The following is a 27,088-nucleotide window of genomic DNA, read 5'->3' on the forward strand; positions in this document are numbered from 1 at the left end:
CACAAGGCTAAAATGCATCTCAAATCCAGTGTCTGCGTGTGCACTCCCCATTCAGAGCTTATCCTCAGCAGACATTATTAAAGGTATATGTATACAGTATATGAATATCTACATGGACATATACATGCAGCACACACATATGGTATATACAGTGTGCACGTAATTTCAAACCAACTTCTGAGACCTGGAACCACACATTCTCATGAAAAAATACAGCTGTTTACTAGGAATTGTACTGTTATTAAAAAACACATTTACTGTACAGTCCTCATTGCCACAGCCATCCTGACCACTTCTGAAAAACGAGCTTTTAGTTTACTGCCAAACCCTGATGAAAATTACACCAACAATGGAACAGTTCACGATGCTTCTTTTTTTAATTTTTAAATAACAGATTATAGTTAAACAGCACTGTAACCAAAAAAATGTATTTATTCTCGTTTTTTTGTACATTCGAAATTGATACAGAACAAGTGTAAAGATTTTAAAGCTGGTATGGTCCTGCTCAGCTGGGATGTGCTGCGCAGGGGTGAAGTTTCCCCTTTCCAGTCCCGGGTTCGAGGGGAGACCAGCGGCCCACAGTTCTGCAAGCACAGAGCATCAGTCAGAGGAGTCGTTTCCCTTCACTTTGTCTTCCACGCAGGACGACCAGGGCTCAGTTTAATATTACAACAAAACCACGAACCACTTCATGTTTTTTCTGAAGTATCTTTGACTATTTCCTTTGTTTCAACTAAACTGAGATGTCTGAAATCTCATTTATTACACAATAAAATCTTAATGCAAATGGTGCTCTTGTTCCCTGCCCCAGGATCATCCCCTAATGTGCAGTCACTCATCTTCCGGATTCAAAATAAAACTTCTTTCTCATCCCTCAGAGGAGCGAAGGATTCAACTTTCAAGCACTTCAGATCCAATACTGTGTCATCAACTTGCTAAATCGTAAAGAATCCTGTGGCGACTTATAAAAACTCTCATTTAATGAGAACCCAGGAGTCCACATTAAAGCTCCTCAGAGTTTCCCATAAAACTTGCACAGTGATTCTGAAGACCATCATTCAATACAAGTCACTGTTATGCGTTTGTAAAAAGCTTTGAAATGACTATAAACCACAAAGAAAACAGCTGAGTGTTTGTTATCCAGGTAGGAAAAGTAAGGGCACAGCCCTGATTTTAGTTATGTCATTATAGTTATTATATAAACATAAGAAAGGTCAGAAATGAGGCCATTCTGCCCAATTAGCTCCATGGGAGTTAGTAGATAATACATCCCAAGAACACGGCTGGGCAGCTTGCTGCAGACCCCCACAACCCTTTGCATAAAGAAGAGCAACTGTTCTTAGTTTTCACTGTACTTCTACTTAGTTACCGCTCAGTCCCCTTGCTTTCACTGTCGATTCTGAAGGCATCTACTGGCTTTGCTTTGTCCATGTGTTGGAGGATTTTGAATATACTTGGAATGTATCTGATTGTCCTTCTCTGGACTGATTCCAGAGCAGCAATATCTATTTCTGTAATTCAGTGATCAGAACTGAACACAGTTTTCTATATCAGGTCTCACCGGTGCATTGTTTAACACACTACCTTGATCAAAATGCTACACTTTTAGCTATTTAGCCTGACATCCTGCTTGCTTTTATATCATGAGTTTATTCCTGAAACAAACAAAACGATCTGGAGTTGAACCCCGAAAGCCGTCAGACATACCCTTCAGATAAACGTAGTTGATCTTCTTCCATTCCTTGGCTGCATGTCAAAAGACAACACGTGTTACAGTCTCACTGCTGAGCTGGGGATGTTTGTCAATATCCTACACAGACAGGGCTCGTCTTAATCAGATGGACTTGGTTTGCAGAAAGAGAAAGCAGGGGAAGGCCGCGATGAGCTTGTGTGTATGAAACATCTCGGGACTGAGAAGTATCTTTTACATTTGTTCCAGCTTCTTTTCTTTGTGACACAGCTCAGATGTTTGTGGCATGTATCTGTATTCATGTTGTAGTTGAAGGAGTTCATTACAGTACTTCATAACTCACTTGGAAGCAGAAGGCCGTACTGACAGGGGAGTAACCAGAGAAGTAGAGGCCATGAGGCCTGATTTGAATGAATCTTTGTGTGTTTTTTCGCAAAGCCCGATAGAAAGGTGGAAGAGCTTAAACAAACTTTTAAAAGCTGTCCCAGAAATCACAAATCACATCACACCAAGCTCCCTGGGGAGGGAGGAGTTTCTTACTAGCTTGACACAATGCAATAATAATAACAAATAACACTCAAATCGTACTATTGAGACACAATTCTCAAATTTCAGAATTAACTATAAAAAACAGATCTGAATCTCCATTCTGCAGCTGCCTCACAGATTGATTCTAGACAGGGAATGTTCTCCCTGTGAAACACCAGGACTCTCCGAGGCTCCGGTTTGCTCCCATGTTCCCAGGATATGCCTGTGTCTACAGTGTGTTGTGTGCCAACGAAATCTATTAACACAACAGCAATAATATATGCTGTACAACCAGGTATTATTAGTCTCTTTCGTAACATAAGTAAAGGTCAGGTGAGACAGTGAGTACAATCCTAACACTACTAACACTGTTAGGAATAAGAGTGACATAAAGAAATCCATCATCAATATCTCATTGTGCACAGCAGTTTCACTGAAAAATGTTTTTTTTTAAATGTCACACCCTAAATAAGAAGTATCCTCGGCTTTGAATCCCACCAGGTCCTTGAAGATCATCCTGAAAAATACAGAGAAGGAATTCATCTTACTGGGTAAAACCAGGTGACGCACAGCTTCCTCTACTCCCACCCTGAACTCAACAGAAAACTGACGCATTTTCATAGCTGAACAAGTTTCCCTGTTGACTATGGCTCATCTAATTAAAAGTATAAAACTTTTTCCGCCTTAGTTCAGGGCGGTAGTGAGCTCTTGGTGTTCCAGATTCTGGGCACATTCTGCCATGCAGTTTGCCAGACCTGAACAGACTGCCCCTCTCGCACACTGACACAGACTGCCCCACTCGCACACTGACACAGACTGCCCCACTCGCACACTGACACAGACTGCCCCTCTCGCACACTGACACAGACTGCCCCACTCGCACACTGACACAGACTGCCCCTCTCGCACACTGACACAGACTGCCCCTCTCGCACACTGACACAGACTGCCCCACTCGCACACTGACACAGACTGCCCCACTCGCACACTGACACAGACTGCCCCTCTCGCACACTGACACAGACTGCCCCACTCGCACACTGACACAGACTGCCCCTCTCGCACACTGACACAGACTGCCCCTCTCGCACACTGACACAGACTGCCCCTCTCGCACACTGACGTGCACAGTCTGGGCGCTGGGTGCCCACGACGTCAGCTGACCCCGGAAACAGCTGCATTGGTAAAAACGGGCAGAGGGAAGTCATGAAATTTGGTTTGTAAACAACAGGGACTATAAGAATGCCCTCAAATGGACAAGGGCGGTCTGCAGCACAGGGCGCCTCCTGGCTTGCTGGTGTGGGCAGACACAGCGCAAGCCTCCGGAGCCAGCTCAGAGCTCAGGGGTCCCATTGCCTTCTCCACCCAACGGCACCCCAGCGTTTTCCAGGAAGCACGTCTTTGAATAAGTCAACTAACTTTCTAAGCACTCCCTCCGTTTCACACACCGAAAGAGACTGAAGGGGAAAAAAACATCCCGAAAAGAAATAAAACACTTCATTCTCAAAAAATGTACTCAGAGAGTTGTGCATGGAATTATACACCAGTCAGGACCTACAATCAACTTCTTGGAGAAAAGGAGCTGATTGAAGGTCCTGGTTTACAAATAAAGATGACACTATGTTAAAATAACCGTCTCTTTACAAATGCATCCAGTTCTCCAGAGTCACACTGGACACTGGTGAGGTTTAAATCATGTACCATTATGGGCTACCTGATAATAGGTAACGCTGATTAAAAACCAAAAATCCTCAATTACTTTATAGAACCACAAGTTTGAAGAAATTAACAACTACGACTAAATATGTTTGTGTGTGTGGGGTCTAAAGGCTGTTACCTGGAAACAGTCTCTTCCTCTCGTAACAAGACTGGACTCAGGTTGCCATGGAGGGGCAGAGCGAGTTGTGTTTGTTTTGAACTTGCTCTGTGCTTTCCTGTTTGTGGACTAATCTTAGCTCACAGTGATGAGCGGAGTGGAAATTATTGCTAATGCAGAGGCCCCATTAACAGTGCAATAACCACAAGGCAGGCACACACTTGTGTGGCTTGCTGAAGGGCATGCAGTACTCTGCTGCTTACACAGCAGCTCCAACCTGCTTCTGCTCACACCTGCTACTGCTCACACTGCAGCTCCCACCTGCTACTGCTCACACTGCAGCTCCCACCTGCTTCTGCTCACACCTGCTACTGCTCACACTGCAGCTCCCACCTGCTGCTGCTCCCACCTGCTACTGCTCACACTGCAGCTCCCTACTGCTGCTGCTCACACCTGCTACTGCTCACACTGCAGCTCCCTACTGCTGCTGCTCACACTGCAGCTCCCACCTGCTACTGCTCACACTGCAGCTCCCACCTGCTGCTGCTCCCACCTGCTACTGCTCACACTGCAGCTCCCACCTGCTTCTGCTCACACCTGCTACTGCTCACACTGCAGCTCCCACCTGCTACTGCTCACACCTGCTACTGCTCACACTGCAGCTCCCACCTGCTTCTGCTCACACCTGCTACTGCTCACACTGCAGCTCCCACCTGCTTCTGCTCACACCTGCTACTGCTCACACTGCAGCTCCCACCTGCTACTGCTCACACTGCAGCTCCCACCTGCTTCTGCTCACACCTGCTACTGCTCACACTGCAGCTCCCACCTGCTGCTGCTCCCACCTGCTACTGCTCACACTGCAGCTCCCTACTGCTGCTGCTCACACCTGCTACTGCTCACACTGCAGCTCCCTACTGCTGCTGCTCACACTGCAGCTCCCACCTGCTACTGCTCACACTGCAGCTCCCTACTGCTGCTGCTCACACTGCAGCTCCCACCTGCTACTGCTCCCACCTGCTACTGCTCACACTGCAGCTCCCACCTGCTACTGCTCACACTGCAGCTCCCACCTGCTACTGCTCACACCTGCTACTGCTCACACTGCAGCTCCCACCTGCTTCTGCTCACACCTGCTACTGCTCACACTGCAGCTCCCACCTGCTACTGCTCACACTGCAGCTCCCACCTGCTACTGCTCACACTGCAGCTCCCACCTGCTACTGCTCCCACCTGCTGCTGCTCCCACCTGCTACTGCTCACACTGCAGCTCCCACCTGCTACTGCTCACACTGCAGCTCCCACCTGCTACTGCTCCCACCTGCTGCTGCTCCCACCTGCTACTGCTCACACTGCAGCTCCCACCTGCTACTGCTCACACTGCAGCTCCCACCTGCTTCTGCTCACACCTGCTACTGCTCACACTGCAGCTCCCACCTGCTACTGCTCACACTGCAGCTCCCACCTGCTTCTGCTCACACCTGCTACTGCTCACACTGCAGCTCCCACCTGCTTCTGCTCACACCTGCTACTGCTCACACTGCAGCTCCCACCTGCTACTGCTCACACTGCAGCTCCCACCTGCTACTGCTCCCACCTGCTACTGCTCACACTGCAGCTCCCACCTGCTGCTGCTCCCACCTGCTACTGCTCACACTGCAGCTCCCACCTGCTACTGCTCACACTGCAGCTCCCACCTGCTGCTGCTCCCACCTGCTACTGCTCACACTGCAGCTCCCACCTGCTTCTGCTCACACCTGCTACTGCTCACACTGCAGCTCCCACCTGCTACTGCTCACACTGCAGCTCCCACCTGCTTCTGCTCACACCTGCTACTGCTCACACTGCAGCTCCCACCTGCTTCTGCTCACACCTGCTACTGCTCACACTGCAGCTCCCACCTGCTACTGCTCACACTGCAGCTCCCACCTGCTACTGCTCCCACCTGCTACTGCTCACACTGCAGCTCCCACCTGCTGCTGCTCCCACCTGCTACTGCTCACACTGCAGCTCCCTACTGCTGCTGCTCACACTGCAGCTCCCACCTGCTGCTGCTCACACTGCAGCTCCCACCTGCTACTGCTCACACTGCAGCTCCCACCTGCTTCTGCTCACACTGCAGCTCCCACCTGCTACTGCTCACACCTGCTACTGCTCACACTGCAGCTCCCACCTGCTTCTGCTCACACCTGCTACTGCTCACACTGCAGCTCCCACCTGCTACTGCTCACACTGCAGCTCCCACCTGCTGCTGCTCCCACCTGCTACTGCTCACACTGCAGCTCCCACCTGCTACTGCTCACACTGCAGCTCCCACCTGCTACTGCTCACACTGCAGCTCCCACCTGCTGCTGCTCCCACCTGCTACTGCTCACACTGCAGCTCCCACCTGCTACTGCTCACACTGCAGCTCCCACCTGCTGCTGCTCCCACCTGCTACTGCTCACACTGCAGCTCCCACCTGCTACTGCTCACACTGCAGCTCCCACCTGCTGCTGCTCCCACCTGCTACTGCTCACACTGCAGCTCCCACCTGCTACTGCTCACACTGCAGCTCCCACCTGCTGCTGCTCCCACCTGCTACTGCTCACACTGCAGCTCCCACCTGCTTCTGCTCACACCTGCTACTGCTCACACTGCAGCTCCCACCTGCTTCTGCTCACACCTGCTACTGCTCACACTGCAGCTCCCACCTGCTACTGCTCACACTGCAGCTCCCACCTGCTACTGCTCCCACCTGCTACTGCTCACACTGCAGCTCCCACCTGCTGCTGCTCCCACCTGCTACTGCTCACACTGCAGCTCCCTACTGCTGCTGCTCACACTGCAGCTCCCACTGCTGCTGCTCACACTGCAGCTCCCACCTGCTACTGCTCACACTGCAGCTCCCACCTGCTTCTGCTCACACTGCAGCTCCCACCTGCTTCTGCTCCCACCTGCTACTGCTCACACTGCAGCTCCCACCTGCTTCTGCTCACACCTGCTTCTGCTCACACTGCAGCTCCCACCTGCTTCTGCTCACACTGCAGCTCCCACCTGCTACTGCTCACACTGCAGCTCCCACCTGCTGCTGCTCCCACCTGCTACTGCTCACACTGCAGCTCCCACCTGCTTCTGCTCCCACCTGCTTCTGCTCACACTGCAGCTCCCACCTGCTTCTGCTCACACCTGCTACTGCTCACACTGCAGCTCCCACCTGCTTCTGCTCACACAGCAGCTCCCACCTGCTTCTGCTCACACTGCAGCTCCCACCTGCTTCTGCTCCCACCTGCTACTGCTCACACTGCAGCTCCCTACTGCTACTGCTCCCACCTGCTGCTGCTCACACTGCAGTGACCAGGATGTGCTAGGAATCAGGCCCTCTTCAGGTAACAGCTGCATTAACTGCCTTGAGTCCACTTGAGAAGCAGGTGTTCAGAGTCAGGGTGCACTCTGCTGATCATATAGCCAGGCTGAAGAGCAACTCAGCTATTTTCATGCAAAAATGCTGAATTCTGGTACTCGCATCTCTTAGCCACTTTCATGTTGGTCCTTGTGGTTTGTTTTACTGTTTGTATCATCAGCAGCCTCTTGTATTTAGCAAGATTGTTAGCAAATCTTTATAGGTAATTCTGGAAAACAGTCTTGAAACACTGGCAATTACTGGAACTGCTATTTCAGTGACCTTAGAAACATTTTGTAAAAGTGACAATTGGAGCTCACTGTACCTATCAAAATGTACTGTACTGTTGAAAGTCTTCTCACTTTTTTAAATACCGTATAAATAATAATGCAGTACCCACAAGAGGCGAACTTGTCCTATTATTTTTTAAGAAACAAATAGGTTATTTCTGCAGCAGGGGATTAAATTGACTTCATTTAAGTTGGCACAGACGTGGTACAGTAGATGACACTTTTGTGTTGAACGAATGACAAACAGTTCCAGTCAAAAATGTATTTATAGCTGCAAATTGTTTATCTCGAGCATTCAAAACCTTTAAAATGATCGTGTAGACAAATTCAGTCGTGAAAAGCAATCTGTCCCAGGAATGGAGCGTGTAAGCCGACCTAAAGCCCGTGTCTGAGTGACTCTTTCTCTCGCGCTCCCTAGGGGGGCCTGAGAAGCGAGCGGCTGTGATGCTTCCGAACGCAAGTGCGTGTGGCGCCGGTGAAGAAACGTGACTGCGGCCCGCCGGCGGGGCCGTGAGGGAGGCAGTAGGAATGGAAGCATGCGGAAGGTTACATACGTCACTGCGGAACCTCCTCAGTCTTCTCGCATGGAGCTGGGGAACAAGTTGCAGCAAAGGATGCAGCACAGAGGACTGAGAGACATGAACAGACACGCAATAAACAATGGACCGCTGCCCGAGAGATGGCGGCACATCTCCCTGCGCGCCACAGGAACAGTACAGAGAACAGAAGGCAGGGAAACAGGGTATCGTCTCCCTCATACTCAGACTGGACAGATGCACCGGCTGATAGCTTTCAGTATCAACCAAGAACACCTCCAGGGTGAGTTAGCAAATGTAACTGAGGCACATCGTGTTCATGCACCGGACATGAAAGGGCAAGTTTCTTTGCAACTGATGTATTTTTAACACCTTCAGTAACCGTGAGCACTCGTCAGGCACCTTGGGCACCTTGCTTGGAAGATGCAGCCCTGGGGTGGTTTTAGTAATCAAGCTGGGTTGAAGCAGATGAATGGTGAAATGGTTCTCCTGTGAAGTACAATGTTCACAAGCAAGATACGGCATGACTATAACATTTTCTGAAAATTAAAGTAGTTCTTTATCTTCAGAAAATGTGATTGTATTTCAGATTCTTCCAATTTCCAGCTGTACTGTCAGATTTCCTTCTCTGCTCCTGATGCACTGTCCTCCAATTCCTCAGATATTCAAACCAGGTATCAGCTGCTGGCCGAGGGGTCTCAGTTAACTCCTACTCTAAACTCCTGATTGATTAAGGTTCATTTGGTTTCAGCATCGTTAAGCAGGTTCCATCAGGACTCTGCTGATGTTGCGGAGCAACATCAATAAACAGAAACAAATTCGCATTTCATCCACTGGCAGCTCAGGGATCTGCTCTAGCGCTCTGATGAATTTCAGCAGAATGCCTTGGGCAAAACTGAAATGGTGTTTTTAGCCCTATAGTAATAATGACAAAATGTTCCGCTGCACATGAAGGCCTCAGGACGCCTCCTTGGACTTTACACAGCCCGCCTGTCTTCCGATCCCAGAAGGGATCCTTTCTAAGGGGCACGTGGCGTGCAGGCAAGGGAGAAGGAACTCCTCCTAGAGTTCCTCATGGCATCTGCTGACATCGTAGAAAGAACACCTTGACCCTTTCATGTTGCCGCTCCGTGTCCCAGCATGCAGCTGGCGAACTCTGCTGGGGGGGTGGGCTGCGTGGAGCAGGGGACACAGCGGGGACACAGCGGGGAGGGAGAGAGAAGCAGTCTGGGGGAGCGGGGACAGCGCACGGGAAGAAAGCAGTAAAGAGGGGTGCAGGGAGCGATTTGACAGAGATGCAGTGACCGGCCTTGGACTGTGACATTAGGGTTTGTATGGATGTGTTGCAGGGTTTAAAATGTTGGGCTGGACTGACATGGTCATGACTGGTTTTTTAATGTACAGTATGTGCTGACTGTAGAGGATTTCTGCCAAGACTGTTGCCACAGGTGACCCACGTGCAGCTGTACTGCTGACGATATAAGGTGAGGTCTAGCGGATGGTCAGAAGCACCCTGATAAAGGCTGGCCTTCTGTTGCTTTACTCTAAAACTACACTTTGTGCTTCTCAATGAAGGTACTACTGTAAGTGGGGTTTTGTATCATTACTTAGCAGTATCATTAAAACATAGAGTGACAGAAATATGAAAAAAGATTGACTGTTTCCATGGAGACCATACTCCTTTAAACATTAAGATGTTGTTCATTAATATAAATACGTATTGATGTCCCCGCAAAGACAATCTGCCAACAGTGAGTTGCTATTTCTACCAGTTCTCAAATTAATGTTTCTATTTTCTAATAAAGCACTGCTGTTAAATTAAAAACAAACAATGTAGGCACTGCTTGACTGTGCAGTGAGGTGTGTGTGTTCTGTTTGGCTGTGCAGTGAGGTGTGTGTGTTCTGCTTGACTGTGCAGTGAGGTGTGTGTGTTCTGCTTGGCTGTGCAGTGAGGTGTGTGTGTTCTGCTTGGCTGTGCAGTGAGGTGTGTGTGTTCTGCTTGGCTGTGCAGTGAGGTGTGTGTGTGTTCTGTTTGGCTGTGCAGTGAGGTGTGTGTGTTCTGCTTGGCTGTGCAGTGAGGTGTGTGTGTGTTCTGTTTGGCTGTGCAGTGAGGTGTGTGTGTTCTGCTTGGCTGTGCAGTGAGGTGTGTGTGTTCTGCTTGGCTGTGCAGTGAGGTGTGTGTGTTCTGTTTGGCTGTGCAGTGAGGCGTGTGTGTTCTGCTTGACTGTGCAGGGAGGTGTGTGTGTTCTGCTTGGCTGTGCAGGGAGGTGGGTGTGTTCTGCTTGGCTGTAAAGTGAAGTTTGCCTGTCCTTTCTGGTTTGCAGATGTTGTAGAAACAGCTACAGGGCTTTCTATGTAAGCGGACACACAATCCAAGAGAGCACAGGCTTAGCAACTTACCGCAGGGTCAGAGCTGCCTGAGTCTCGGCTCTTTGTGTAATGAAATAAGAACTGCACAAAAAAGTTGAAATGTGTTTTTTTTTACTAAGGTGCCTACACAGATGTACATTTTCACTTAACTCATAATGGAAGATTTTGGAATGCCTCTGATGCTGCTTACCCTTTTACTCTGCTCCTTTGCTCGTACATCCTGTAACAAAGGGAAAGGAATATGGGCTCAAGTGCTTCCAAATGCTTTTCAGTTAAACCAGTGGACAACAACAACTTTTGCTCATACAGGCATATACTGTAACAGCACACCTACTGTATGAGCAAACTATATAAGTTTTGCCTGCACCTATACTGTATATGCCTTGTAAAAGTAGCTTCTCAAAGTGCTTTACAATAAGAAATAAAACTCTCAGGGAGGCTGGAGCTCTATGAACGCATGATCTTAGTGTAATTAGTTAATTCAGACTTTAATACAGCTATTTGTTATTTGTGATTAGATTGTATGAGATAACTTTCAGAGGCACTATATAAGACTATGTAATAGTTTAATTATCATTATCATCACCATGTACTATGTGTTGTGTGATAGAGCTGTCGTTCACTCTGTCCCAAATATTAATTGTTAAACTGTGAAACAAGGACACTATGATGAAGCTGGTTTATGCCAAACCTAGTTGTGTTTAGAATTGGAGTGTTAGCCAGATTCACCATAAAACCACAATCACGGATTGCTTCAAAGGCAAATTATTATCATGGGTAATGAGAAGTTGATTAGTTTGTGAGTCACAAAGGAACTCATTAAATTACCAGTTGAGAAATAAGAACAGATTGGAAAATCACCAGGGGTTTGTGAGATTATAGAAAAGATTGTGACCAAAGAGAATCAAATTCTGTCTCAAAGCCGTCGGTCAATGACTGCTACTAAGCCAAAATAAACACGTTTTGGACTTTCTTTACCCACGCCATGGTCATTTCATAGCCTTTCGGTTTTGAAGAAATTACTTCATTTGATTAAACAATAATGATCCTCCAGGATCTTGTTTCGGGAGAAAAACCCACTCAATCGGTTTAAATCAAAGCCAAGAAACAGCAGAAATCTCCAAGCGATTCTGTCCTCCATCGCTCAAGGGTTTATGATGTAAAAATGAAATAAAGTACCAATAATTCCTGTCTAGAGGAAGTTTCTAGATTATAGGCGTCTTCCCCCCTGTTGCATGTGATCTGAAAGAGTCTCTGTTCATTTTCCTGCCTTGATTAATTGCCAAACTTATAAACCCTCTGAGACATATAGCTGAAAATACAGGAAAAGCAAATGAACACTGAGCCATGGCCTTTTGCCCTCCTGGTCAAGCATTATTCTGCAACAATAATATATATATACATTATATATATCATTTACAGCATACTTCCCAACTTAATTTCCACCAATTTACGTCTGAGAATGGCCTTCAGATGTCAATTTACAGTAGATAAGTGAGTTAAAACAGGGAGACACCAGATAGTCTCTCACATCTGGGGAACAGGAGACTCAGCCATTGCTGATAAGTGGTTCTCCACTCAGGTCTGATGGAAGTGTAGGAAGAGGAGAATTTCCATCTCTGAACCTTTGATCATCTCGGACATCCTCATGGGTGTGGACAGCCCACGCGCTGTCACCCTTGTCTACGGAGTCTCCCTGCTTCAGCCTTTTCCTTACAGGAAGGTGTGCCCTTCGAATCACAGGTGTGAACAGGTACCCATCACACCTGCCGCACATCAGCCACACAACAGATCCATCTGCGGCTCTTCTTCTTAGATTTTGGTATAATTGTCCGGCAAGTAAACAGTTTAGGACAGTCAAGCAGGTAAAGGAGAGCTCTGTTTCTTTCCTGTGGAGCCTTACTGTTTGAATTCTTTTAACACAGCTGGTATCATTGTCTGAGCAATGGCAGACGGCTCCCTGTCTCATTTACCCTGGCTGTCCTGTATCTCCTGCTGTGGTCAGCCTGCGAGTGCTGGTCAGTTGAAATTTCTGACTGCCGCTCTGCAGACAGATTTACCAACCTCCCTCCCTGGATATCCCATGGCAACGCACTCTTGGAAGGAAAGGAAAGCATGCGTGCAGTTCTTTTCGAAGGATGCTGTCCCTACCTGAGACTTGTGTACGATCCCCATGACTGAGTAGCAAAGTTCTTCCAGGACGCTGGGCGCCTAGCAACAAGACACAGAGCATGAGGAGGGTTTCAGCACATTCAGCTTCACTGACTTTACTGCAAACTGCTCACAATTTTCTAGAACCAGACCCAGATGCCACTCACCTGAGACTGAAGGTCAGCAGAGAGGTAAGAAGAACAGAGGTCATCTATCTACAGAAGAAATCGCATGTTTTTAAAGTTCTTAAGTTTTTAAAGGATGCAAGTACAGTCCTGTGGATAGTCTGGTTCTCTGTACAGATTGAACTGGCCCTTCATTCACTGTAATTAATATCTGTTTGGAACAATTAGGAAAAATTTAACTTCACTACGGATCCCTTCAATTTCTCAAAAAATAGGAATGTACAGTATTGTGCCCATACTTGTGATGAGGTCAGTTTAGTGTGTGAAAGAAGTAGAATTTCTTTACAATGCTGGTAGGAGCAAACTTCCCCCAGGAGTCCTCAAGGGGTCTCTGCAATACATTGCAAATGCTCTTATAGTTAAACACTGCCTATAATCTTGCTTAAGTGTTTATTAGAATTGCACTAATATACATTTATCATAACATATAAAATCTAGATACATAATAGGTATTTTATATTATACAGTATATCTAATACATGGGAAATTAATAAGTGCCCTTATTGCAGAATACATACAGCACATATGATTATGGGAAGCCCTCAACAGCCAAGTGCATCTGAATGCAGGAAGGGTAGACGCAGGCTCGCAGTGTGGTGAGTAAGTGTGTGCGAGCTGCTGGATTGTGACTTGCATTGAAGGACTTCCAGACTCCACCCAGTCAACAACAATGGTTTCTGGTCATCATCGTTGGACGGGCATAAAGACAATCGTGAAAGTAGCAGGTCTGCAGCATTAAAGCCAACGGAGCTGTGTGTCAAAGCAGAGTGTAGCATGTGGATGAGTCTCCCGTGCGGCCCCGCTCCCCCTGGTCAGCGTGTGTGCGTGTGTGTGTGTGTGTGTGTGTGTGTGTGTGTGTGTGAGAGAGCCAAGCTCTGACTGTGAGACACCGTGATGCTGCACTGCGCTGCACCCTGCCCCTGCCCCGACAGCGCCGCCCTCACCTCGCTCCACAGCTGGAGCTCCTGGTCTGCCTGTGGTCCCTGCAGCAGGGCCGGAGCACCTAGAGACACAACCGGCAGCAGACAGAGGCATCGTGAGTCCGCAACGAGCAAGAGGCCTCCTTACGAGCTGCTCCTTTCTCACCCCAAAGCTAGCCCGAATGAAGGCACAGCTAGTTCCCCCGTTAAACAGACAGTAAGAGTGGAAATAATATAATAATAATAATAATTGCTTACACTTATATAGCTTTTCTGGACACTCCACTCAAAGCGCTTTACAGGTAATGGGGATCCCCTCCACCAGCACCAGTGTGCAGCCCCACCTGGATGATTCACCAGTACTCTCCCCACACCCCAGCTCTTTGTAAGTTTTGGTGTTTTCTCTGACACCAATCATTCATCCGTCGCACTAATGGCCTCTACTAAATAACCAGATTTTTCAATTAACAACATACTGTACACCCCCATTTTTGGCAGTTGTTTCTTTATTCTTTGTTATCAAAAGGCTTTTGCCTTGCCAGTCCTCGCCAGTGGACTTATTATTCCCTTAAGAGCTGACGTTGCACATTCTGCTGCCTCAGGCTGCACAGGCTTGCCTGTTCCTCAGGGGTTTTTAAGGATCGCTTGCAGGATTAATCTTCCTGCTCTTACCGATATGTGAAATTGTCTCCTAGATCTGATTAGAGCCCTGCTGTTGTCCCCCTGCTCAATAATAGATCTCCCTGCACATCTGAGGCTTTTCATTGCCTTCTGCCTGTAATTTAATTTATTTTATAATAACTTCATCAATTTTTTGACAACTGTGTGTCTTTCTCTTCCCATTGTAAAATCAATGAGCGTGCTGTTCACAGACTCTTCATGAGTTGAAAATAAACTGCACTATGGTTTTCCCAGCTTTTAGAGTGCAATTGACTGGACAATCAGAGGGCAGGACGATGGTGCAGTGGTCAGCATTCCTGCCTCGCAGTGCTGGGGCCCTGAGTTCAACACCCGAGGTACTGTCTGTGTGGAGTTTGTATGTTCTCCCTGTGTTTGCATGGGTTTCCTCCCAGTGCTCTGGTTTCCTACTGGTTTCCTACTTAGCTTCTGGGAAAACTGCCCTTGGAATGAGTGTGTGTGCACATTTGCGTCTGTCTGCCCTGAGATAGAATGGTGTCCCTTCCACGGTGTACCCCGCCCTGTGCCTGTTGCTCGCTGGGACAGGCTCCAGCTTCCCCGCCACCCTGAATTGGATAAAGCGGTGCTGGAAGACGGATGGATGGAAGATTAATGGTTTACATCCCCGGATATCTACACATTGTATCGCCATCCTGAGCACATGCATGGAGATCTTGTGAAAAAAGTGGAAGTGGAAGCTCCTGGGAAGGGACGTTTTGAGAGTGCCGAACAATCTGCCCAGCCCAGTAGTACAACGTTACGTTACGTCCACCCCTGTGATCAGCAGCGATTGATGGTAAATCCATCAGCGACTGCTCCTCAGCCTCGACAGTTCAAGGCCCTGAGCATGGAGGGCAGTGTCTGCTGGCCACATGGCCGCACCCACAGCTGCAGACACACATCATGCCCAGGTCAGGACGGCTGTCTGCGGACTCCTTCCCCTGTGAAGCACTCCACACTGGATGATAAACAATGCCTACATCGAATGGGACAGTGCACAGATACACACAGACACTGACTACCTCATTACTGATCTGACTACAAACAGAACACACTGTGCTCGCAGCCAGCTGACAATATCCAGTGCTCCAGACACATAACCCCATATGCACATTTTGACACGCCATTCAATTCACAATATAACCAGTGGGCTATTCACCATCTGAGGAGGTGCTCTCCACTAGTGTCCTCCAGTGTCCTCTAGTGGCGGCAGTCTGGTCATTACAGCCCCCTCACAGGTCTCTAGTGAGGTGACATCTGATGTCATAGTACATCTGGCCCTGTAATCAGCAGTGATGGTAAACCAATCTAAACCAAACCATCATCATCAAGGTCATCAAGGCTGAATTGGATTTGAGTATCACTTTTTAGTCATTCTTCTCCAGCCCTTCTGCGAAGCACGTGAGACAGAGGAGTACGAGGCCAAATGTGGAAATCCAGGGAGGTCTTTAGTCAAGACACTGGGTGATAGATGGATTGACGATGTGCCACAGGATCTTCACTGACCATGACAAGACCTCCTTTGGCATCTCATCTGAAGGACAGCGCCTCCTACAGCAGTGCTCCCAGTACTGGGTATTGGTGGACACTGGTGCTGGCAGCTCCAGTCCAGAGAGCCCCCCCCCCGCTGGTCCACCAGCGCATGACTCGGACAGTGTGGCAAGTAAGCCTGAAGTCCCATGGCTGAGAAACTTAACTGCCAGCGAGTCCCCCAAAGCCGACACACAGAATACATCAAAAGATGTACAACAACGCACATTTTCTATCCCATGAGACGGCTGATTCACAAGAAGTAATTTCTGGGAGGCAAGGAGAACGGGAAGGACACGTGCAGGTGAGATACCGCTGAGTATGAGTGGCAGAGTACCCTGAGCATGGCCATCGCTGCTGGAGAGGAGGAGATGCTACCAGGGCAAGTACGCAGAGCAGCGCCAGGGAAAAGGAACAGGTAAAGGTTTATTCCTGCTGAAAGGAGAAGAAAGGAAGCACAATGTTTCAGCTGTGGAGCCTTCTTTGGGTGTGGAGGAATTAATGCAATAGCATTTAGTATTTTGAAGATGCTTCACTTTGTACAAAGAAACATCCACACCTGAAGAAGGCTCCACAGTCGAAACGTTGTGTTTCTGTTCTTCTCTTTTCAGCAGGAATAAACCTTTACTTGTTCCTTTGCAGCCTACGCCTGCTGACGCAGCTGCCCCCCTGAACTATTGCAGGGAATGACTCTCTGCAGCTCTGTCAATATGTACTGTATGTACAGATCAGTAGTTTCTTTTACAATAGTTTCCCGGGTGTCTAGCAGCAAGGGTTGATGAGACAATGTTGGCTTCTTTTGTCCAGCTGTGTAAATGCATGCAAATGAAAGCTGATTTGGACTGAAATGTCAAACAGTCAAACAGATTCATTAAATGAATAATACTTTCTCTCAGGTATCCCCAGCTAGCGCAGTCAGTAAAGCAGGAAACTCTAAAATTCAGGATTGTTGATGATCATCATCATGAATCATTGCCGGCATGAAACAGAGGACACAAGTGGAAACTATAACTTATACAAAAACTAAGGACAGGAGGCACTTCTTTACTCAGTTTACACAGAGTCTGGAACGGGCTGCACCGCCGTGTGGTTGAAGATAAAACCCTGGTTTCTTTCAAGACACATCTGGATGAGATCCTGAGGTCAATTAGCGTCTAAAATTCAAATAAGCTGGATGGGCAAAATGACTTCCTCTCGGTTGTAACTTATGTTCGTATTTTATACGAAAAGTTTTTTCTTATAATACATTGGTCTCATGGCACACAAAAGAAAGCACCCACATGGCAGTTTTCAGCAGCTGTCAGGTTGGCAGTATTCCTGTCTGTCAGATGAATATGAAGACGTTCAGTAAGAATCAGGGGCTTTTCTGAGCACACTGAGGGTCCTGGGACGTGGGCTTGTTGTAGGGTTTCTGCACAGAATGGCTGGAGATGAAGAATGTGCCCACAAGCCAGAGCCTGACATGTCTAGGCAGTATTCGGAGAAATCGGCTCCTAACACGGAGGAGATGCTGCACACTTTGTCTGTTCGAGTTCTGACACAGAGGTTCAAACTGCGAGCTGTCACCAGTCTAATTAAATCTCATTTTCAACAGAGACTCTCTGTGCGGGTCATAGACGATCACCTTGCCTTTACAAAATAAGATGTTTCTATGTACAAAGTGAAGCATCTTCAAAATACAGAATGCTATTGTGTTTATTCTGCATCCGAGAATCTCTGTGGAGATGAGCGTTGTTTGTGTTTCGTGTGCTTTAGCGAATTTGATATAATATGCTTACGACATGAAATGAAAAGCTTGCACATTTATAATTAAAAAGATACAGAAGCAATTTTCACTGACTGTGATGACTGCAACTGATGAATAAATAAGTCAAACAATCCAGTAAGCATATACTGTATAAGTATATTTTTCTCAGATAATAGCTTGTTTTTGGGCTGAAACAATGTATTTGTGATTTAACGGATATTCAGATAACGGACACCCTTTCCTCTCTATTCGTCTGTTAAACTGAGGGTACACTGTGTGCGTTAGATACATTACACCTGTGACAGTGGAGCACACTCCCACTGCACTGCCCACTCCGCGGCGCGCGGGAATGTGCAGCTTCCACTCCTGACGCCAATCAGCGCTGCGCTTTAAGATCCCCTCGCGCCCGCAGACGGCGTTCACGGCACAACCGAATGTGTCCCCCTCGCCGGCGACACAAACCAATCTCTGCGCTCAGAGGAAGATTTCTCTCCTGTACCAACCGACCCTTCTGCGGACGACTACACACCGGCACACCGCAGGGAAGACAACACGTGCTCTGCCGGTGTTCAGGCAGCCTCCTAACACTACCGACACTATCACACACCGGATTTGCATCTCATAAAAGCAAAGCAAAGCAGAGAAAGATATACATAAACTAGTGATAGTTAAATAAATCAATAGTGCCGATATATGCATATAATCACTTATTACAGAGCCTAGGTTTTCAAAAAAAAAACAATTAACGTGTTTAGAGAGGTTTTGAAAAGATTGGAGTATCTTGAACTGCCGTGAACTCTCCCACTGTAGTACAAACCGAATGAATGTTAGATTAGACTCCGTGCCCCTGTGGACAAAGTGATACTGTGCTCATCGGTCCTGACAGGGGCTCCTCCCCTGCTGATAGTCACTTAGTTTACTGGATGTTTCCTCCTCTTAGCGCATCGCAGCCTCGTCTTGTGTCCTGTTACGTTACGAATCATGAGTCTTAAAGGAAACAGAACTGGAACACAAATTCTGTCCAATTCCTAAAATCGGATATGAACCATATACAGAATATCAGAATTTAAAGCTCAAAACTGATCAATACCTGAAATGCCTGTAGTGTATAATCTTTTAACTTCAAAATATTATTAATAATAAAATCATTTTTAGTAATTCTAGAGCTTTATCACAAAGTCAGAAGCTTCTTCTGAAGATGTGATAACCATTTTGGTAACATTGTGTGAAGGATATAATAATAATAATTGCTTACACTTATTTGGCGCTTTTCTGGACACTCTACTCAAAGTGCTTTACAGGTAATGGGGATCCCCTCCACCAGCACCAGTGTGCAGCCCCACCTGGATGCTGCACATTGGTAATATGAATGTTTCTTACTGTTTCCTGTTACTGGCAATCTGTGAACCACCCTCTTCATAAGTCGGCACAATGTTTGTTTTGAGATAAAAGTAATTAAAATTTTGCAAAATACAGCTGATTATTTAACTCCAGCCTTAAATAGCCTTGCAAGGGATGTGACCAGGTTAACATTAGCAACTTTGATCAATAGCACCAACAGCCAAGCAGAGACAAACACCTTCATGAACACAACTGGACAATCTGCATACAGTTCAGAAATCAACTAGAATAACTCCTCACAACCTCTTAATTTTTGCAGAAATCCCTGTTTGGGAACACTTCATTCTTTAAAAAGAAAAGCTTGTTCATGCTTTTCTTTCAAGACGAGAAAATGATCTACCGGCCTGCTGCATTGGAGTTCTTACCAGACTGCAACATGTCCAAGCTCTTCTGTCTGTATTTTATCAAGGTCTGGCTCTCACGAGGATACAGAATGTCCAACTTATATCTGACACATTTACATTTCACATATCCGGGCAGGTTCTGGAATTTGAAAGTGCAGATTTTGAAACTATCGGAAGCGTAGATTTGGAAAAGATCATTAACATCGTTCGATTGTTCATGACAGATTGTGACAAACGTCAATCGTGACGGACCTTGCTTAAGAACTGTCATTAATAATGACAGTAATGATGTGTTTACAGTATCGCTCCCACGATTGTCCTTCAATGTAATTTAATACATTTGAGGTTTTCTAAACAGTTTTTGTTTTAGTACAGAAATAAATGTGTCAGATATAAATGGCATATTCTGTTAGACTCCTGTTTGGCATCTTTACGTTGGTTTCCACGGAACATTATTATGGATGACAGTGACTTCTGACAAACAGGACTCTCTGAATGTTCAAGCTCTTACTTATTTAGGAAAACTGTAACCCTGCGCCCCTCACCCCTGCTCTCAACTTAACTGAAACTTTGTATGTTGACCAAGGACTCAATTAACATCAGTTTATAGTTGGGACGTCCGTGTTGTGGCTCGCGGCATCGATACGTACGGTATACAGACTTCGACAAGTACAAAGTACGATTAAAATCACACTTAACACATTTTTTTACATCTGTCTTTTGAAGAACTGTTCGTTGAGCTTTGCCTCCTTATTGCATGCCCTACCGCGCATCATGCGATTATATTCTGAAGGGCGCTTTAGAAATACCATGTTAATGTACCCCTGTTTCTACAGCTCGCCTGTGGACTGCCGGTCATCACCTCGACTGGTGTCTCATCCGCGCTCGGACCTTGGTCTCAACCCGCCCCGCTCGCCGCTCACTGCCCCGGCTCCGACACACGCCGTGAGCCGTGTCTCCGTGACGTGAGGTTACGGCTGTTTCCAGGGTTGTAACAATGGCAGTTTGTATTAAAAAAAAAGACACAGTGGTTAAAGAAACATTTTTAAAATAAATAAAACAGCGCGGTTTTCCCTACTTAAGTCACTGTTAGGCACCACTCACTTTACTGCTTAGCTACTTCTGTTCCCACACCACAGCTAGTAACAGAAGCGGAATATTTAGTACAGACATACCAACTGGCACAATTTGTGTACAACAAAAGTACAACAAATACACTGGCATGCGGATATGTCAGTCTCAAGACAACATTGCGGCGTTTCTGACTGGACGCAGTTCATGCTGCCTCTTTTGATTGAAATGAAATCTCGTCTGAAGACCGCCTGCGCACCTTACAAACTTTACTGCCTGTTTTTTTCTTTATTCGTGTAAACAAGATTTTCTGTGACACTTCTGAAACTGTACATCAAGGAATCTGGCTGCATTAGAAACGGTGGCACTTGTGGAGAGTCTGATCTTAAAACGCTCTGTCGGTTTGCAACCACAGTACTCAAGACTACCGCAGGCACCGCACTTTCAAAGAAGGTACTGTACTGAACAGAGTCTCCAGTGTCGCTGGACTTCCGCACCCAAAAATTCTCGTTATTTTAAAAACGTCGCCTTTTAAACATACTGTACCTAGAGACAGCTGTGTTTCCCCAAGCGGGAAACAAACATTTTAAACTGAACAGCCTCGGAACCCCCAAAATATTCCAGAGGAATGTGCAATCGAAAGGAATTCATTTTTCTAAGCGGTGACATACTGCACAGTATATACATTTAGAAAATAGCAACACATACTGTATATAAGCCTTTTTAAAAATACAATCACCAAAACAAAACTACAAACAAAACAACAACAACAAGAATAAAAAAACTACTGAAGACGAATGAGTGTTATAGCATCATGTAGGACATCGGCTTTCTGAAATTACTTGCGTTTAAGACTGCTTTATCGGAGGTGTCAGATTATGTTTCAGTTGGCTGAAAAGATAGCCATTCGTGTTATTATGGTGCACGCCCTTGTATGTAAATATTCGCAAGTTCAATTGTTACTTTACAAAAAAAAAACAGTCCAGTAGCGCCGAAATGGAAAATGAGATCGCTGACAGAGAACACGCTTTACTTTTGAGAATAAATCTGTGCAAGTTTCCGAGGCACAGACGTAACACCACGAAGCACGCACAGAGTAGCTCTGATAGAGGTGGTTTTCTATTCTCAACGGTTACAATTTGTTAAGGGACGTTATCTTTCTGTGTCCCCGTCAATCTAGATAGATTCACAAATGCGAAAAAATTGTAGGGTTATACATGCATTATTACTAATACTCTTTGAACTCACTGATTTCACATTTGAAGAGAGCAAGCGAAAAACTTCAGGTATCGCATTTCAAGGTGCTTTTTAAAACCTGCAAATCTTAAGAATGATATGATAACAGTGCTGATATTACCGCTAACAGCTCCCGGGAAAAAAAGGAAATTGGTCTAGATCACTCTGAGGTAACGCTTTAATTATTTTTGCCCGCCAAATACGTCTTTTTCCGCGATCACCAAATAACGCGCGTCCTTTAAGTCCGAACTTCACTGCATCCTAAACACACTAACACACACAAACTTCACAGTGCTTCAGCGGAGTGGGAAAGCAGTCCTGAAACTTACCTCTGCAGGCGGGGAGAGCCAGCAGCAGGACGGCCAGAGTCAGGGCGGCGGCGCAGTGGGGCTGCCTGCCGGCGCTGGCTCTGGCGCCGCACCCGGCTGTACTGCTGCCGGGCGCAGGCTGGTGCGGGCACGGAGCTGGCTTCATCGGCATGGTCGCTGGCGAGGAGACACTTTGCAGTCGGCGGCGGGCTCCCTTCTGTTGTTCCCGAAGGCTCTGAGAGTCCCCCCTCGCTATCGGAACAGTTTTAAAGCTGCCTGGCCACACCTTTCCCGCGTCAGCAGAAGCGCGCACGCAGAGCCCTCGGGGGTCCGGCACCACGGCGACCTGCGTCGCACCTGCAACCCCCGGCTTCCTTAACGCCCATGCCTCGCACTTCCTGCCGATGTCTCTTCCCTGGCGATTACATTCAGATACTCATTCGGTATTCTGGGGGAAGTCAGTCAAACAAGGCAGGTACAAGGCAGTCTCTCTGCTGAAAGTAGGACGAGTGTTTTAGAGCCGAGTGTTTTTGTTTAGGCGTTTTTTTAAATAAAGATGTAACAAAGTCCATTAAGACAAGATCACTTTATTAGCCATATACAACTTTATGTTACAGGAATTTGTTTTTTCACATACCCCAGCTTGCTCTCCATGAGACACACAGACAGGGAGAGAGAAGCTTGGGGTCAGAGCGCAGGGTTTGCCATTTATACGGCACCCCTGGAGCAGTTGGGGTTAAGGGCCTTGCTCAGGGGCCCAACGGAGTAGGATTCCTCTGCCGGCTGCGGGATACAAACCGGTAACCCTCCAGCCACAGGTGCAGATCCTTAGCCACAGTGCCTCCGCTCCGTCCATTAAGAACTGCTTTGTTACTGATGTATTTGAAAATATATTATATTTTTAAAACAATGCACCTTTTATCTTCACTGTATTCTGTGTTCATTATGTGAAGTTATGAATATTTTCAAGCCGACATTAAGTAGAGTGACTATTATACATTTACGGCAAATTTACATTTTCATTAATTTCATGTTTATACATATTTTTATAGTTCAAATGCAAAGTGCAAACGCCAAGAAATACAATTTAAAAATGTTCTCTTACAGTGCGTTACTTTATTTTTTCAACCATTCGTTTAACAAATTCACAAAACATTTATAATAAAATGATAAAAACCGTTTTTTGTATATGACTTTCATTCTTATGAAAAAACAAAAACATTCTCGAAGAATAAAATGAAAAACCTGGAAATCGATTACTTAGATATAGAGAAACTATGGTGGAGTGTTTCATGTCAAATCTATCCCTCATTAGAATGCAATTTTGATTGCGTGTTAAATGCACATCTGATTCATAAAAAGGATCAAGTACGTTTTCAGCACCCAACCCTCACGGACAGCTCCAGTTCTCCAGCGCTGGATTTCAAACAAGTTTCTAGAAGACAACAGCGATTGATCTGATTGAACATAAACTAAATAACCACCACAACAACAGATCTGTATACCGCCAGGTCGGCACCTAATTATCTACCTATCGCGACTGCTGTATAAGCATCAGTAAGGGTTGGACGTCCTAAGGATGACACTTAACGGAAAGGTATTTACTAGACGTGCTATGATATTTGACAGTCGCGACGCCCGACGCCTCCGAGAGCGATGTAATTCGTGATAATTATTTTGTAGCGGTTATGACGCTTCCTAATAAACATGTGCAGTACTTCCACTCTGCAGCAACGTAGAGGTAAGGCACTTCACCTCACCGGGGAGAGCAAGAACGAAACGCTTGTCGGAACGAACGAAATCGAAGAAATGTTTGCTGTAAAGGCAATATAACGTACGTAACACGGAATAATACTGCGAGACGAACTTGCCAGTTAAACCGGTGCCACTAAGACGTGTAACAGAGGAAAACATCAGAATCTACAGTATGGTACAAAAACAGACGTGTAGAGCAAATGTTTTCGGTTGCCAAGAAAAAAAAAAACTGCATTAGACTGTAGTTAGATTCACTACATTATGTCCAGAGAATTCAGCAGGACGCTCAACAATTAATGCAATTAAGCCATTATGTGATCGATGTTATAAAAGCACCTGAAGGTTCCTGACCTCCGCTCGGCTCCCATCACACGCACACAAACACAAAGCGATGACTGTCCAAACGAATCGGTTTTGAGAGAGGTTTGATGAACTGGTCATGCTGACCCTTTTTTATCTTGGCATGGTACCGTTTGTTTTGTTGTTCATGTCGTCAAATAGCGGAAATAATATTTTGCCGTCACCTAAACAGTACATGCAAGTGAAATTAAGTTATTATCAACGAAGACGCTCTCAGCTTCATCCGAGAAGAGAGTTTGGAGTGTCTCCTTGCCGGGACAAGAGCAAACCTTTGATGTTTTTGTCCTTATTAACCATGACTTTCTTTCACTGACCTTCACCTTGGTGAAGCACTGCTGTCATGCTCCTGACAGACAGACAGCTGCACAGACATAAAGACGGACAGATGGAAAAAAAAACACCCCTGAGTCACTGTTTCCATTTTCTCTCGAAATGAGCACTTGGGATGGTCAGTGACTTGCCTTGTTAAGACAAGGCTGAAGTCATAAATATGACAAGGATTGTGTTTGGAGAAAACTGGCAGACTGTCCGTTCTGTGCTGTGGGGAATGTCGAGAAAGATCCAGCACCAGCTTCATGCTGTGTGAGGGGGGAGTCCACAGGGGCTGTGTGCTGAGCTCACCACAGCCCCTGCGAGCAGCTCTCCAGTGTCCGCCTCATGCTCCTGAGCCCCACGCACTCTCAGCGCTGCGGAGGCTGTGCGGGAGGGGCCCTGGGGAAGAGCGGGGATCTGTGTTACACTGGATACCAGAGCAGACTTCACCCCTCAGTAGGGGATTTGAAGCAAGCTGCTGACATCACGCTGTCCTGGTGGGCTTGTATTCAGTTCCTTTGAAGTTTACGATGGGAGAGAGACACAGTGGTGCAAGTCTGAAAATCCTACAACACTGTTGTGGATTGCGCTGCCCACCGACTGCTCAAATCAATTATTCTGGCAGTGCTCTTCATCCTACAACGAGCGTGCCTGCTCTCTCCGGCGCCGGATCGCCCTCAGGCAGAGCACTGTAGAAGAAGTCATGGTTTCTGTACCTGTTGACTGAAATAAGTATGCAGCTGCGTGTCTCTGTCTGAAACCTGGACCCAACTGGGTCAAACGCAGCACTGCTGTTGTACTTTTAGTTCTTCCCTCGAATTCACAAACTCTGTGTCTCTAAACAGCCTTACAGCATCATAAATAACATTACCAATATTTCTGGCTTCGGTCTCTGGAAGCATTGTGTCTTTTTTAAATTTTGACTGCTCAGATAGGTTTTCTGCTGTAAAGGAGTTAAAGGGAAGTCGGTCCTAGTCTGTGTCTGACCTGCTCAGAGAATCAAAACATACGATGGACTTTGTAATCATCATATGGATCTAAGCAAAGCTGTCCAGAAAATCAGCAAAATTGAGCTGGTGTAAAGAAATAATAAAAAATAGGTTTTCTGTTCCTTTCTCAACAGGTAGGAGTGATGAGATAGTGTCAAGATCCCAAAGGACTTGAAGTGGGTTGACATTCTTTTTGTCATTTTGTTCTTTGGTGGCTACCTGAACTGAGATTATTATAAATAAGTACTCTTCCCTAATCAGACCCTAATCAATCAGGTTTAATCTCTGAGTCTAAAGAAAATAAAATGCTTTAGAACTATATAGACACTGCAGGAATATACTCTATCTGACTGGAGGTTAGATACTGTGCCTCTCAGGTTCTGTGTCCAGGTAATAAATGGACACAAAATAAAGCTTTTGAAAAGATCATCTCTTCTGTTCTGTCTTCTTCCTCTTGCATACCACACCTGGCACACAGCAGCCAGATTCCAGCTGCATGGAAAACGATAAACTGGAAATGCAGAGTAGAGCTGATTAACTCCAGCAGCAATTCTTGTGTTCTTCATTAAGACAGAAGTACAGTAGCTCTGTTCACAAATCATATAACACTGCAGGTAGTGTGTTTTTTAAGTTGTGTTTCACACAGAAATTCTATATAATTAATCAGGTAATACATGCATATCAGTATCTTTTTCAAAAGACAAACAAGACCTATTCTGTTAAAGACAGAAAAATATCAGACATCTGTTTTTTGTCCTGTTGTCAAGAGAAATTAGGAAAATCACAGCCTGGCAATGCAAATGATTAGAGTTATCCAAACTATGTACTTTTAAAATGCTCTCCATCCATAATATGTTATTTATCGGAAATATATTAAGTCACGTTTCAGCCACTGTTTAAAAGTCAGGGTTTGACTGAAGCATGTTTTCCCCAGAAATATGCACAACAAACACAATTTATTCATGTAACTGGTATCGACTGTCTGGCTGCTCCTCATACCTGTGAAATTGGGTGCACTTATGTTAGCAAGAGCATGCTCAGTTCTCTGCCCAGGCAGTGACTCCTGGGAGCCTGTGTGCTTGAGGTGTTTGTAGTCAGTTCTAGATTTCCCCTCCAACTGATGCTAATTCTCCTGTAAGGCACTGTGGGGCCTGTGAAAAATGTCAGATTGCACCAATAAGAGCGCATTTCTACAGGGACGCACTCTTAGCCCTTCCCCTTTTGTGCAGGTATGGCGTCTATTGTATTGCAGGGTAGTTTCAAATCCGTCAATATAATAGGAGAATAACTGGTGGCTTCAAATTAAAAATAAATGAATGTGTGATCATAGCACTGGGAAGAGACAGGATCACACATCGGCCTAGAGGTGGTGATGGAATCCATGCAAGGAAACCACAGGCAGAAGGAAATGGGCCCCAGCACTAATCCTTGGGGAACACCTGGAGAGAGAGGCCAGCACTGTGAAACCTGTACACAGTGGCAGAGAGGT

At 46.2% G+C, this 27,088-nt stretch overlaps 1 protein-coding gene across 1 annotated transcript; it reads right to left on the reverse strand.

Annotated features, from left to right (window-relative positions):
* Positions 1 to 413: 413 nt before the first annotated feature.
* nmu (neuromedin U) lies at positions 414 to 22,414 on the reverse strand. The gene is made up of 8 exons (XM_088908116.1): positions 22,205 to 22,414; positions 13,893 to 13,951; positions 12,931 to 12,978; positions 12,764 to 12,823; positions 10,803 to 10,832; positions 2,682 to 2,735; positions 1,708 to 1,746; positions 414 to 584 (listed from the first exon to the last, which is right to left on the reverse strand). Exons 1-7 carry the CDS (start codon positions 22,353 to 22,355, stop codon positions 1,711 to 1,713), a joined length of 438 nt encoding a protein of 145 aa, XP_088764242.1. The 5' UTR covers positions 22,356 to 22,414; the 3' UTR covers positions 414 to 584; positions 1,708 to 1,710.
* Positions 22,415 to 27,088: the final 4,674 nt, after the last annotated feature.

Source organism: Atractosteus spatula, chromosome 1 (genome assembly GCF_055471065.1).
Source record: "Atractosteus spatula isolate fAtrSpa1 chromosome 1, fAtrSpa1.hap1, whole genome shotgun sequence".
NCBI classification, from domain to species: Eukaryota; Metazoa; Chordata; class Actinopteri; order Semionotiformes; family Lepisosteidae; genus Atractosteus; species Atractosteus spatula.

Excerpts from the sequence above, each read along its gene's own strand:
- nmu (XM_088908116.1), bottom strand. The coding sequence starts at position 22,355 with ATGCCGATGAAGCCAGCTCCGTGCCCGCACCAGCCTGCGCCCGGCAGC. Across the intron at positions 13,952-22,204 it reads GGCTCTCCCCGCCTGCAGAG|GTGCTCCGGCCCTGCTGCAG; the intron begins GTAAGTTTCAGG and ends TTGTGTCTCTAG. Across the intron at positions 2,736-10,802 it reads CAAAGGAGCAGAGTAAAAGG|GATGATCTTCAAGGACCTGG; the intron begins GTAAGCAGCATC and ends TGTATTTTTCAG.